Below are 14,592 nucleotides of genomic sequence, written 5' to 3'. Positions count from 1 at the left end.
AATTGCGTCTTTAGCAATTTCAACAGTGTTCATAAATAATGAATGTTAGCAGTTTTCCTTCCCACACACAATACTTTGACTTGTCTGTGTTAAATTTCTTGTCATTGATTATCCCAAATATTTGTTTAACTCCTTCTGTAGTTTCTGGGCTGCTTCTTTCAAGTATTCCACTAAATTTGATATCACCTAATTTACACTGCATTTCAGTAATTGATGTAAATAAGGGACAGTGGTGATCCCAGCACTAAGCCTGATGTTCTTAACTTTGTATTTGCCCATGACGTGACATTACTCCACTTCACCTGCATCCATCTCTTTTCACCCATCAACCAGTTTCTTAACCATACCCCTGTTTTGTCCTAAATTTCCAAAACTTTGATCTTAAAGTTCTACATGAAATATTAATTATCAAATACTTTTCAGAAGTCAAAGTGCAGATCATCCTAAGGTTTATCGCAATTGACTTGGGTTATTTCTTCCACAAAGTAATCAAAGAGGTTACTCAGGCAGGACCTTTCCTTTCCAAAGCTATGTTAACTGCTGTTCACTCGGCTGTACAGATAATCTCAAGTTTCCTTATTGATCATATTATTTTACATGGAATTAATGTAAGACTGATGGGGCTGTTTCTGATTTGTCAATTTTTTGAAAATGGGCACCACTACAGCCTATTTCCAATATCCTGGTACCTTTTCAAGTGTCCTCATAACTAATATCTTGCAATTCTACCTTTGGATTTTTTTTTGTTTTAAGCTCTTTCTGTTCATCCAGGATTTCATGTAATTCATATTTGAAGCCTTGAGTTATGCTTTGGTACTTCTTTCTTTTGGGAGCGCATAATTAACCACTTCTAAAAGATTTTCTTAGTTGTTTTTCTGATCTGCTTTTGAATTGTTTTGTTAAATGTCTGTTAACACTTTCAGTGATATGTACATTTGCCCTGAATGGGGTGTCTGCTGTCTTCAACAATTTCTTTCTCTGCACCCAAACATTCATTGTTTATGAGCCAGCAATCTCAAAGAATCACTTGTGAGATGTATATTGCATAGAATTAAGGTTGTTTTATGGATCTATTGGATTACCAGCAAGCTACCACTGATAAAGATAGGTGCAACTAGTTTTGAGGGAGAGAAGGTGTTCACACTTCACAATTTATAGCAAAATAATAAAGACATTCATCCTGAAATTATGCCATGAAACAATAGGTTTACAATGTTTGCCTGAAATGTTTCTCTCTGGTATTAACCCATTTAAAGTACTGTAAACCTAACGAGCAGACTGTGGAATCACAGATGAATGCATAGAGGAACTGTCTACATCTGTCTCCATATTTTTATTGCTATGTTAATATGCAGAGTAGATTTTAACCTTGCTGCTTGATGGAAAACGGGCAGTAGCAGAGCTGGACTACCATCCACCCCCCACCATGCCTCCATGCCTCTATTATTTGCAATTGACAATGAATATTGGAAAACAATCCTCTTCTTTTCCAATCACTAGACATTAAGTAAATGTTCAACCTGAAATGAAGATTCAGAGATTTGCTTGCATCTTACCTGGAAGATGGTTGCTAGACTTGAGCAAATAATATAGTGCTGTAAAATATCCCAGATAATATACTTTCCACTAATATTGATATTATTTTTCAGCTAAACTACTGTGTTAGTCTGAGAAATCATTCAAAATGACACTCCTGTTTCTTCTCCCTTTCTGACAGAAAATGTGTTGGCGTTTTTTGCTGTGGGCCCAATGACCTCTCCAAGGAACTTCACAAGCTCAGCAACAAAACCTGTTCACATGGAACAAAATTTGAGTACAACAAAGAATCTTTCTCCTGAAAATCACTAAAGAAAAGATTCAGCACAAAAACTTGAAGTGCAATTATTTTGCTGATATGATAGTCAGCAAGATCAGCCTTAGACAATCTCCAGTCACCAAAGAGAGAACCATATTGAATTAATGCTAATTCAGTAGTTGGTGTGGCACAGGTACAAAGTTATATATTGGGATGTCAATGTCAGTTCACCAATTGGTATTTTTTTCCTTGAATAGTTGAAAGCTGAATATTTTGATTCTATTATAACAATTTTATGGAAGGTTGGGATTGTTATTGCAATTTTATTAAATCAATTTCTTAAAAAAGAACTTACATGTAGTGCAGAACTCAACTCTGACATATGGGCCAGAATTTTTCCGTTGGCATGTGGGGGAGGGACCCACACACCAACACGTAAAATGACGCGCGGTGATGTTGGGCAAGTGTCCCGACATCACTGTGCGCCATCGCGATATTTCGTTGGGCGGGTGCATGATGATATCCGATGTGTGCCCACCATTAATTAACAGGCCACTTAAGGCCCTTAAGACGCCAATCGATGGCGATATTTTTTGGCACTCGTGCGATCTTTGGGTCGGCGCAACGGGCAGGCGGGTAGGACACATTTGTATAAATCTCATCCACAGGCAGGATAAGAGGGCTCAGTGGGATCATGAGTGTGCTCTGTCAAGTATTGATGTTTCCTGTGTCATCTGCAATACTTCAAAATGCATACCAGCTGCTTTTTCTGGACTCACAACCTTCAGGTCAGCACTCTGCAGTGAGGAATCTTTTTTGGGCCTGCATGTTTCAGAAAGCCTTCCCTTAGCCTGGGAATGGGAGCTGAACTCTCCACTGGAGGCACCCCCTCTGAGGAAGAAGGGAGGGCTAGAAGGGGGAGGAGGCCAGGAGTGTACATTCAACCTCCAGGGGAGCCACCTTTGGGAGGACAGGCGTAGGTACAGGGAGTGCTGGGCCAAGAGGTAGTCCAAGGCATAAGGGGCTGTAGAAGATGCCACTATCCTGCTGCCAGGGTATACAGACAGCAAAGCAGTTACCTCAATATGTCTGAGGTGCAGTGCCAAAGGAGGCTCCATCTCTCAAGGGAGACACTCAACTATACCTGTCAGATGATTGGGCCTGAGATCTTCCCTAATTGTGTGGGTGGACACCCCATGCCAGTGGCTCTAAAGGTCACAGCTGCCCTCCACTTCTCTGCCGCTGGCTCCTTCCAGGGATGGTGGGTGATCTTTGCAGTGTCTCCCAATCAGCTGTCTACAACTGTGTCAAGCAGGTTACAGATGCTCTGCTCAGGCGTGCATTGACCTTCATCCACTACCGTTGGGACCAGGCAAGCCAGACACAGTGAGCCAGAGGCTTTGTGGCCATTCCTGGCTTCCCCCGTGTCCATGGTGCTATAGACTGTACACATGTGGCCATCAAGGCGCCAGCAGGTGAGCCCGGTGCCTTCATCAACAGGAAGGGCTTCCACTCCATGAACGTGCAGATAGTGTGTGATAGGATGCTGATTCTACAAGTCTGTGCAAGGTACCCAGGCAGCTCCCACAATGCCTACATCCACAGACACTCTCAGGTGCCGGGGCTCTTCAGTGCTCCAGCCCAACTGGATGGCTGGCTCCTGGGTGACAAGGGCTATCCCCTCAGAAGGTGGCTCATGACACCTCTTCGCCATCCAAGAACAGAAGCTGAGCAGTGGTACAATAGGAGCCACGCCTCCACCAGGCTGTGGTGGAGAGAACCATTGGTCTTCTCGATATGCGCTTCCAATGCCTGGAACGCTCGTGTGTCGCTGATAGTGGTTACATGCTATACTCTCCATACTCTTGCGCTGGAAAGGGGTGACGCTGTGGACGATGAAGATGTAGACACAGTGACTGCGGCTGCACATGATGAGTCCAGCAGTGAGTCCAAGGTGAGCATGCACAGGGAATTGCTGAGGGGCTAGATGCTGACCCGGGCATACTCCAGGGGGGCAGGGACACATGGGAGGCTTTAATCCAATGAACCTTCAGCTAGCACACCACATATGGATCTCCAGGACAAGCCTGGGCTGCAGGCTCCATACTCGATACGTAAGTGCAAAATCTGCCTGGATAGGAACATTAACTAAGGGCCTTGTTAATAAAGCTGAATGTCCCACAAAACTCTCATATCATTATTGGTAACCATCTACCTGCAGAAGAAAAGAGGCACCCTCAGCCATGGTGACATGTCTGAATTTAATATTACAACCAAAGGAACTTAAGAAAACAAAATGACAAAGGTGTTAAAAATCACACCAACTCACGAAGACTTCATTGCGAGCCAACACAACAGCACCAGTGATAAACCCATGGTGTGCCTATGGTGCCTTATGCTTAAGTTTTGGGTGCTATGTCTCCTCGCTGGGAGTGGCATCTGAGACAGCCTGCTCATTCTGCTGTCCTGTTGGTCTCGTTGACCTTGGCGTTCGTGCCCTAGTCCATGGAGCCTGTGCTGGCCCTACCTGGGAGGGAGCTGCTAGTTTCACAGCTCGCATCTCCCCAGTCATCGCAACCTCATCGGATGCAATGGTCACTGGGAGAGGGGCAGAGGAGCTGCCACCCTCATCCAGAGCGCCCTGAGAGGATCCCGCAGAGATAACAGGCAGCAGCTGCACTGACATGAGGTCGCTTCAGACCTCTCTGCTCACCATGGATGGATGGGCACCGAGCTGGGAAATTTGGTGCCCAGACCATCTCCCACACTGGCACTGACCAGCTGAGGTCAATGCCGATGCGAGGGCCCATCTGCAGGAAGCCCTGATTGGTGTCCTGGAGGAGCTTCTCCACAAGAGTCACCAGTCCCTCCATGGAGGATTCTTGGCGCTCAGCCGTGAGGCTCATTGCATCAGCGATAGTCCACGTGGAGTCCTCCACCATGGAGACCAAGCCAAGCATAGCCTCATGTATCTCACCCAGATGCTCCCGCACACCCAGCCCTATTTCCTATGTTTGCTGTGTTGCGGACGACTCCAGAGGCACATCACCAGCCACTGACTGAGCATATGCCTGGCCCTCTGCTGTCCTCCAACTGCTGGCGGCATGGGCACGCTCTGTCTCTGCCAGTTCCTCCAGCGACTGTGAAGTGCTCTCACTGCTGTTGCCTGGGACACTAGCCAATGTTCTAATTCCCACCGAGGTGCTAGTATCTGCGCAGGTGCCTGCCTGGCAGAGATGGTGTGATGCTAGTGAGACTTCAGGGCCCTCAGGTGTGAGAGGGGGCCTCTGCTGCTCCTCCTCCCCACCATGCTTCGCTGATGCTGAAAGGAAGAACAAGGACATTGGATCAGTTAAATTTTGGAGACAATGGCAATGTGTATCCCTGTTCCCCGGATCATTATGTGCTCATCCTTCCATAAACAATGGTCAAGCCATGTTGCAAACTTCAATCACTGAACATCCAGCACTGCCTTGGCTGCTGGGAGAACAATGGTGACCTTGCTGCTGGGCAAACATACCTGCCCATGGCACCCCAGCCTCACCAACACCGGTGGACCTGGGCGCATGGCGCCTCTCCAAATCTAGGGCCTCCTGCTCGAAGCAGCTGAGAATCACTAACTGTGCTGGCCCTCTGCCATTCCTCACCCGCTTGGCGGCATTATGTGCACTCTTCTCCTGAAAAGGAGAGAAGACCATTGATTAGTGCTACCTGTACCTGAGCGGCCCACCCCAACCAGAGTGGGACATATCAGGGCTCCAGTGTCTTCTTACCCCACTGCTGCCGAACACTCACAAACAAGGATGCCAGGCCTGTGCCCCCCTCCCCACCCCTTGGGCCAAATGCTGCCTACATCATATGTGGCACCACACGGTCTAACCTTCCATAGCAAGGAGGCGCAAGCACATGGAGTGCAGAGGACAGCAGATTGATCGGTGCCACACCACCTTGAAGCTCCCCTCCCAGCATGTCATCACCCTGACTTTGACATGTCCTGGAGTTCCAGCACTGCGCCTGGGTACAGCTCCTCTAGGTTGTCCCAAAAACAGTATTGTGGGTTTCAGTGTACCACAGTGAACCCATCTCTTCACCACCCCCTCAGGGTGGCCTCAGCAGGGCAATATCTGCTGGCCCACCCAGCGAAGAACACATGCCGTCAATGATTCAATGCAGTCACTGCACTCAGACTTGAAGGGGGGTGGGGTGGGGAGGGGGGTGGGGGGGGTGGGCGTTGGGGTACGATGGGGGGAAATCCTACCTGCTGGATTAAGTGACCAACGTCAACATGGTACTCACCCTTCTCAAGCGCTGCAGGTCATTGAAGCGCTTGTGACACTGGATCTAGATGTGCCACACCACGTCGCGGCACCTCACCACCTCCGCCACCTCCTCCCGGGCACATTTGGTCATGTGGGGGGGGCCTCCTCCTCCCTGGGGTACCAGGACCTCCCGCTGTGCTGCCACCTCCTCCAGGAGGGCAGCAAGGCAATCATCAGTAAAACGAGGGGCACAGCACCCTCCTGCCCTACCCTCCAGCCTGGCCTGCTCACCAGCAGTGCTCTGGGGAGCCCTTCCACTAGCCATGATTCGCAGCCTTGGAAAGGCTGCAGCAGCTTTTTAAAACAGGCCACCAGGTCGCCATTGGACCCAGCAGTCATTGCAGACTCGCCACCGCCTGCCCAGTCCCGCTGTCCTCAGGAGCCACGATTCATGCTGGGTGGGCCTTAATTGGCCTGCCCACATAAAATGGCACTGGCGGCGATCAGGCCCACGCCTGCTTCCGCACTGCCTACCCGACAGGCAGAAAATTCTGCCCATAGTGAGGGGGAAAATTGGATGCTCTGCTGTGAAAGGTCAGTGATTTGAAAACAGCCCGAGGCTTCTGAGCATCCATTTCTTCCCCATACGACCTTAATTAGTGTAGTTTGCTGTAGATGGCTGAGAAGCAAACACCCTCATCTCATTTATACTTTCAAGTACTGGATATTAAAGCATATTTATTATTTTAATAGGATAGCTGACAATAACAGTCTTGTGGTTTTTGCTCAAAGCCCATGAGCTGACCATTATAATACACTTGCAGACTTGGTAAATTTCAATAGTTCTAGTTGCTTCCAATACTATCGAACCCTATCTACTCAAAACATGCTTCTTGCAGAATAATTACAGAGAAGTCTGATGATTGGATCTCACTCAGAGGAGGATGCATGTTAAATAGGAAATTTTTTAAAAGTTGAGATTTAAAAGCCTGAGCCTATGACAAATGTTGAATAAATTCTGCTCCGTTAATTTTTCACATCACGTAAAATCTGTAGGAGAAAGATGCTGGTATCAACAGAAACTTTTGAAAGTGTTGAAACTGATGATGTTGTGGTGCATCACTTTAATGCACTAACACCAGGTGCCAAGCAGTGTTAAATTACAGGTTTTGCCAGAGACTTTGTATCTCAACTAGCTGTCACACATGGCAAAACAAAAATCTTAAACTTGAAAGGGAAAGTCAGCCTGACCTACTCTTGCACACATCCTGTTAGCAGGTTGAATGACAACTTTGGCAGAGATCTTGAAGTGAGTTTCTAAGTCATCTCTTGGCGGAGGCATGACATGAGAAACCTAAGAAAAAATTACTGAGAAGCAAAATCAATTCAAATTTAGAAGAGGAAGAATCAATGTGTTTAATAATTGAAAAAATTACATAGTCAGCAAATCCCTAACTGTTCCATTCTAGACAGAAACATCCCACTTTTGTATAATGGAAGGGAGCCAGTTAACTCATTCAACTTTCAGCATTGTATAAGCAAAACTGAATATTAGATGAGTTATTTCTGTGAGTTTCTACCTTTATTGATTTTTCAGCTTGCTTGCATTCAGTCATTTGCTTATGTACTGAGCTAAAGGGCATATGTGGCTTGTAAAACAATTATTTGACCAGCTGAAAAAACCATGTCACAATTTACATGCTTTCTACTTTCTGGGCAGGATTTTCCCGTCGGCGAGCGGGGGGGCGGGGCCTGCTTGCTGACGCATAGAATGACACATGGTGATGTTGGGTGGAACTCCCGACATCACTGCGCCCCATTTAAAGTTTCAGGTAGGCTGGGGCTCAGCAAAATCCGCTGTGCGCCCGCCGACCTGTCAATGGCCAATTGAGGCCATTGACAGAGTCATTTAAGTAATTAAAGGACCTGCCCGTCCAACCTTAAGGTTGGCGGGCAGGCCGGGAGCCCTGGCGGGCATTAGAAAAAACATGAAACCTCATCCACGGGTGGGATGAGGTTTCATGTACATTTTTAAAAATTTAATTAAAGTTTTTTAAAAAGTTATGGACATGTCCCAACTCATGAGGGGACATGTCAGGGATGTTTTTTTCTGCTTTTAATAATTTGCACAGTAAAGACGATCTCCTTAAGGCAGCACTTAGCTTCAGGGAGATGAGTACGTTCTTTCAAGCACATGCTTGAAAGAGTGCTCTCTCGGGTTTAGGGATTCCCCCCTGCCCACACAGCTTCCATGCGGACGTCACGCTGGACGGGCGTTAATTGGCCCGCCCACGTAAAATGGCGGCGGCGCATCTCTGCGTGCCCGCACTTCAACTTCCCTCCTCCTCCCCGACAGGGGGAAAATCCTGCCCTTTCAGTAGAAAGGCTGATATTAGAGTGGATAGTGAGTGCTCTATAGGAGTACCCTCATTGCATCTCTCCAAAAACCTAGTTCCTTAAAATATCATTATGGGCCACAGTTTTGGAAATTTTTTTAATACAGGTATGGAGGGTATAAGTTGATTACAACTCCCTCATCTTTTCCAGGAAAATGGAAAGCAGAATTAATGCCATTCCTCTGTGATCAAAATCATGCAGTGTTATAATTTATTTTTCTTCACAAAACACCGGTCCAAGGGCCAGGACTTGGTGGGGGATTTTGTTGGTAGCTTGCTTGCAATTTCTCACAACTGTCAAGTGTAAAATAAGGGAGAGCCCAACACCAAAAATACAAAAGTAAATGGTTAGTTTTAGGGCTTTTCTAACCAGATTTTGCCAAATTAAATATTAGCCAAATCAAATGCTTTGTAGCCAAAACTTCTTATTGAGTCAATGGTCATAATCATAACTACCATCATTTATTTTTACTTTATTAGTCATTTAGAATTATTCATAAATCAGTGGGTAAGAGTTTGTGGTGGACAAGTTTTAGTAACTGCCTTGTATATTTTTAAATTTTAAAAAATCTTAATTAGCTTTTACAATAAACAGAAGCCACCTCATTAACATTGGTTGGGAAGAATGACAAAACATATTAAAGAAAATTTATGGTATTGATGCTCCCTGTGATTAGATAGAAATTCTCACTCTGTGGTAGTGTAACATTATTGCTGAAGTACTTGTATATCACAATATAAAATCACAATGGTGTACTGAAGACCAGAGCCTTTCTGCATTTCCCTGTCAAGATCTTTATCTGACGTAGCAATATTAATGGTAAAAAATGTCTGCTTCCACTTCAGAATTAGCTTTTATATTTGAACAGTTCTGGGCCAATTTTGTGTAGTATTTATATTTTGGTTCACTTGATATTATTTCTGATCTGCATGTCATTCTGTGAGTAAAATGAATATACATATTAATTATTGTAATTAATATAAGTTCTATAAACTTCCAAAGACAACTGGGCAAAACTGAAATATGGTGGCATATCTTTCAAAAATGACTAAAGAGCTATTGATTGGTTTCACTGCAGATGCATTGATTTCTGCTCTATACTTGAGTAATCGTGTGCAAATGTGTTACCACATGAAGTGTATAATAATGAGAGTGAATATTAGAATCCTCATTATCTCAGGGCAGGGGGAAATGTGGCCAATAATAGCAGTGGATGTGATATTTTTTCAACAGTCTTAAAAATTGAGGCATGAACTTAAATTTCCTTTCTCAGGAATCTTTGAATGGTACAATCCAGTACAATTCTGCCCAGGGAAGAAGTATAAAGAAGTATACTGGGTTTTTTAAATGGCAATAAACAAATACGTGACCAAGATCCCTGGAAGAAACTCTTGGCAGTAGTCACCTTTTGATTATTTTCTACATTGCCAGATTCAGATGTTCCAGATATTAATGCCTTATTTAGCTTTAAATGACTATTCTTCCCCAATGTGTAGTAGAAGAGCAACATGGCCTCCTGCCTTTTCTGCCTCAGCTTCTGTCTATCAGTATTCATAGCTGGCAAGTTATTTTTGAAGGGCCATTTCTAAAAGCTGAACAGGAGCCTCACAGCCACTTGATGCAGCTGCTTTCAACACAGATTGAAATATATTACACGGCTGATGTACAACTTGAATTCTAAATCGCTTTGAAAATTTGTCTTTGGTTGACACTGAGAATGCCTGTAGAAATATATTAAATGAGAGATTCCTAGCTCCCAAGCGAATTATAATTTTGAATTCGTTTAGGAAGAGCAGTAAAATCATGCTTAAAAATTCTCAGGGACAGCTTTGCTACAAGATTGATTAAGGCTTTCTTATTCACAGTGTTGTTTTACCTGATGACTGAAAATGCCTCAACCCACTCTATCAATTCTAATTATGTTCATACATAAAAGTTTGGTGTTCCATATGTAATAAAATGCATAACTTTCTGAATTTGCTGACTTTATTTGAATATTTCCACGTTTTCCTTAAATTGACACCTAACAAACTATCAAACGTAAAGCAAATTTGTTATATATTTTTCATATTGTGTCTGGCTGTGAAGGATTGGGTTAAATAACAAACCTCAATATTAAGTATATTGGAACATTACCACCTACTGGAATTTCAGCAGCACTACAAAGGAAACATAGGGCCGGATTTTTGCAGTTAGGATGACGCCAAAGCCATTTAAAAATGGTGGGTGATACCCAATTTTGGGATTCCTGTCCCCATTCCCAGCGCAGCCAATATTTGCCAGTGCAGGAGGAGGGTGAGGATAGTAGACTTGCACCCTGCACTCCTGAACTGGCTGGTTCCATTGCAGGGAACAATTTTTGTTGGGACGGCTCATGACTCGTGGTACATGGGCCCTCCGAGGATTTGTGACTAGTTTGGATTTATCTACCTTTTAAAAGGTGACTTCAAAAGTTCTTACTCAGGTCCTCCAGCCATTCCCCTTTGCTTCTCATAGCCTCTATGCCAGTTCGTGCCCCCAATCACTCCCCATGGCCCCTCCTACTCTCCATACCAACTCAATGTTAACTCATTTTCCCCAGCCAATCCTCATGGCTCTTCATGCTCTCCATGCAATTCAAAACCAACTCATGCCCCAACTATGGCCCTTCATACTCTGTTGTCAACTCAGTGCCAACTCATGTGCCTTTCATGCCCATTCATGCCAGTGTGAACTATGTACAAAACCAATGAGCCATATTATAACAAAGGCAAGTATGGAACTGCTGAGAAAAAAACCACCCATTGAGAAATGTTCTTTGAAAAAAACTGCTCTTCCTCCAACCCTGTAAACTGTCAATCAGGCAGACCATTAGGTCAATAACGGAGGCTTCAAGTACTCCACAGCTCTTAATCTTGTCCACATAAACAAAGAGATCACAGAAAGAACAACTTATTATTGCAACTTAGGGCAGGGTTTCACACTGAGCGGGCAAGCACATACCTGACCCACTCGAGCATAAAATGACATGTGATATTTTGGTTGGCAGGCGTGCACGGGAGTCAGAAGCACACCCACTGACAATTAAAAGGCCTATTAAGCCTATTAAAGATTTAATTAAATGTATTTTTCACTGTCCGTCCAACCTTACGGTTGGAGGGCAGGCGAAAAGGCCAAGCGGCCTTTGCACTTTTTAGGAAACCACATCCACAGGCAGGATGAGGTTTCCAACAGCAAGCAAAAATAAAATAATAATTTTAACATTTCATTAAGAACATGTCCCTGCTCATGTGACAGAGTCATATGAGGGGACATGTTTTTTAAAGCCTTAAAATTCTGTATTTTTTTATTTCCCCTCTGTGCCTCAAGTTCGCACTCGTCCTCCTCTCCCCAAACACCCCCCCCCCCTACAAGGCAGCACTGCCGCGTGCATTTCATGCTGGGCGGGTCTTAATTGGTCCACCGGGCGTGAAATCGCGGACTGGCCCCGCAGGCAGCAGTTGGCTTCCCGACCGCTCCCTCCCGCTTCTGCCGAGCCCACCCAATGAGGGAAAAATCCTGGCTTTTAAGATGCCCAAGTCAACAATTCACTTCACTTTTTAAAACAGAATCCCAGCTGAGCTCATGCTTTTATTGGGCTGGGTTCTCAGCCAAGTATGCAAATGAGGGCAGGTGAAGGAGGACATGAAACCAGGTCTGTGAATTTTTGACTTTGTTCTTCAAAGAACATTTCTTAATGGGTGTTTGTTTTCTCAGCAGTTCCATACTTACCACTGGTATTAAATGGTTCATTGGTTACGTGCACAGTGCATACTGGGTGGATGGGCATGGAAGGGGCATGAGTTGGTATTGAGTTGGCAGGGACAATGAGGGGCCATGGCGGTTTTCTGGGGGGATTGTGTTGGCGTTGAATTGGTATGGAGAGTATGAGGGGCTGAGGGACCAGGTGAAGTGGTTGGGGACATGACTTAGTATGGAGAGTATGAGGAGTCAAGGAGAGTAGATGAGAGGGGGTGAGAACTAGAGGGCCTAACTGCTTTTATTACAACTGGGATGAAGAACCAGAGCACAAAGGTGGGTCTTCTAAACCAGCCTACCTCGTCATTCACCTGTGACCATCTAGGAGCTACATCTGGGGTCAGCCTGCACCCTAATGTCATATATACTTTGAAAGGAAAGTATGTCTTGCATTTTTATAGTACCTTTCACAATTCCAGGATGTCCAATATGCTTTACTGTTGATGATGTACTTCTGAAGTAATGGTGCTGGTGTAATGATTGTTAGAAACTACATCATAAACGAGATGCAGACATTGCACTTTAAAAAAAGTTGAGCTGTTGCCTGCTATAGGCAAGTTACCTGAAGAATGCAGTGAAGAATAGTTTATCAAACCAGACTGAAGTGTACATAAGAACATAAGGGGGCAGCATTTTCCCACCATTGTGGGGGGTTGTGTGGGAGCGGGCGGTGGGGGGCGCGCCACCATTTTACGTGGACGGGCCAATAAGGCCTGCCCATCATGACGTATGCCCAGAAGTACTGTGTGCTCCCTGTGCGGGGGGGAGGTGGGGGTGCGGTGTGGGTGGGGGTTTCCCTGTGTCGGGAGCGCGCTTTTTCGCGCTTGCATGCAGAAGAGCGTACGGATCTCCCTGAGGCAAAGTGCTGCCTCAGGGAGATCATTGTAACTTAGAAAAACGTAAGTAAAGGCGGAAAAAATTTTAAGGATATGTCCCCTCATGTGAAACTGTTGTATGAGATGGGACATGTCCATTACTGTTATTAAAAAGTTTTCGTGAAATTTTAAATCTTACTGAAACTTCATCCCGCCCGTGGGTGAGGTTTCATGCATTATCCGAAGGCCGCCTGGCCTCCTTGCCTGCCCGCCAGCCTTAAGGTTGGACGGGCATGCCCATTAAGTTCATTAATTAGTTTTTTAATGGCTATAATAGGCCATTGACAGTTCGGCGGGCGCACAGCCGACTCAGCTGCGCGCCTGCCGAACTGAAAATGTAAGTGATGCAGGGTGACGTTGGGACACCTGCCCAACATCACCCCATTTCATTTTACGTCCCCGCTCGCCGACCGGGAAATGCTGCCCAAGTAATAGGAGCAGGAGTAGGCCATTTGTTCCCTCAAGCCTGCCCCGCCATTCAATAAGATCATGGCTGATCTGCCCCAGGCCTCAGCGCCTCTTTCGTGCCAGACCCTTCAACTCCCCTTTTCAAAAATCTATGTATCTCCTCTTTAAATACTTTAAGTGATCTAGCTTCCACAACTCGCTGGGATAGAGAATTCCAGACATTTACTACCCTCTGAGAGAAGAAATTCCTTCACATCTCAGTTTTAAATGAGTGTCCCCTTATTCTGTAACTATATCCCCTAGTTTAAGATTCCCCCACTAGTAGAAACATCTTCTCAACATCTACCCTGTAAAGTCCCCTCAGAATCTTGTACATTTCAATAAGGTCACTGCTCATTCCTCTAAACTCTAATGAATAAAGGCCTAACCTGTTTAGCCATTCTTGATAAATCAACGCCTTCATCTCAGTAATCAACCTAAGTGTATCTCTTTTGAACTGCATCCAATGCTAGTATATCCTTTCTTAAATATGGGGACCAAAACTGTACACAGTACTCCAGTTGCAGCCTCACCAACGCCCTGTACAGTTGTAACAAGACTTCCCTATTTTTAAACTCCAACCCCCTAGCAATACAGGCCAAAATTCCATTTGTTTCCTTAATTACCTGCTGCACCTGCATGCTAACATTTAGTGTTTCATGCACAAGAACACCCAGATCCCTCTTTGCTGCGCTTTTTTGGAGTCTCCTTTTAAATAATATTCTGCCTTTTGATTCTTCTCACCAAAGTGCATGACCTCAAATTTTCCAACATTAAACTCCATCTGCCCAGATTTTGCCCACTCACTCAACCTAATTATATCCCCTTGCAGATTTCTTATGTCCTCATCACAACATGCCCTCCCACCTATTTTTGTATCATTAACAAATTTGGATACATTACACTCTGCCCCCACCTCCAAGTCATTAATATAGGTAATAAATAATCGAGGTCCTAGAACTAATCCAAATAGCACTCCACTAGTTACTTTTTTCCAACCTGAAAAAGACCCATTAATCCCAACTCTGTCTTCTGTGTGTTA

At 44.9% G+C, this 14,592-nt stretch overlaps 1 protein-coding gene across 3 annotated transcripts in view; it reads left to right on the top strand.

The window, feature by feature from the left end:
- The window catches only part of LOC121284481 (NADPH oxidase 4), a 213,785-nt gene extending 211,650 nt beyond the window's left edge, over positions 1–2,135 (top strand). For all 3 annotated transcript variants that reach the window (XM_041199998.1, XM_041199999.1, XM_041200000.1), the window contains one exon: positions 1,718–2,135. In XM_041199998.1, the coding sequence (XP_041055932.1) occupies positions 1,718–1,838 (121 nt within the window). In that variant the 3' untranslated portion in view covers positions 1,839–2,135. The remainder of the gene's footprint in view (positions 1–1,717) is intronic.
- Positions 2,136–14,592: the final 12,457 nt, after the last annotated feature.

This window comes from Carcharodon carcharias, chromosome 11 (assembly GCF_017639515.1).
Source record: "Carcharodon carcharias isolate sCarCar2 chromosome 11, sCarCar2.pri, whole genome shotgun sequence".
Lineage (NCBI taxonomy): Eukaryota > Metazoa > Chordata > Chondrichthyes > Lamniformes > Lamnidae > Carcharodon > Carcharodon carcharias.
This window is presented reverse-complemented; position numbering and strand designations above follow the sequence as displayed.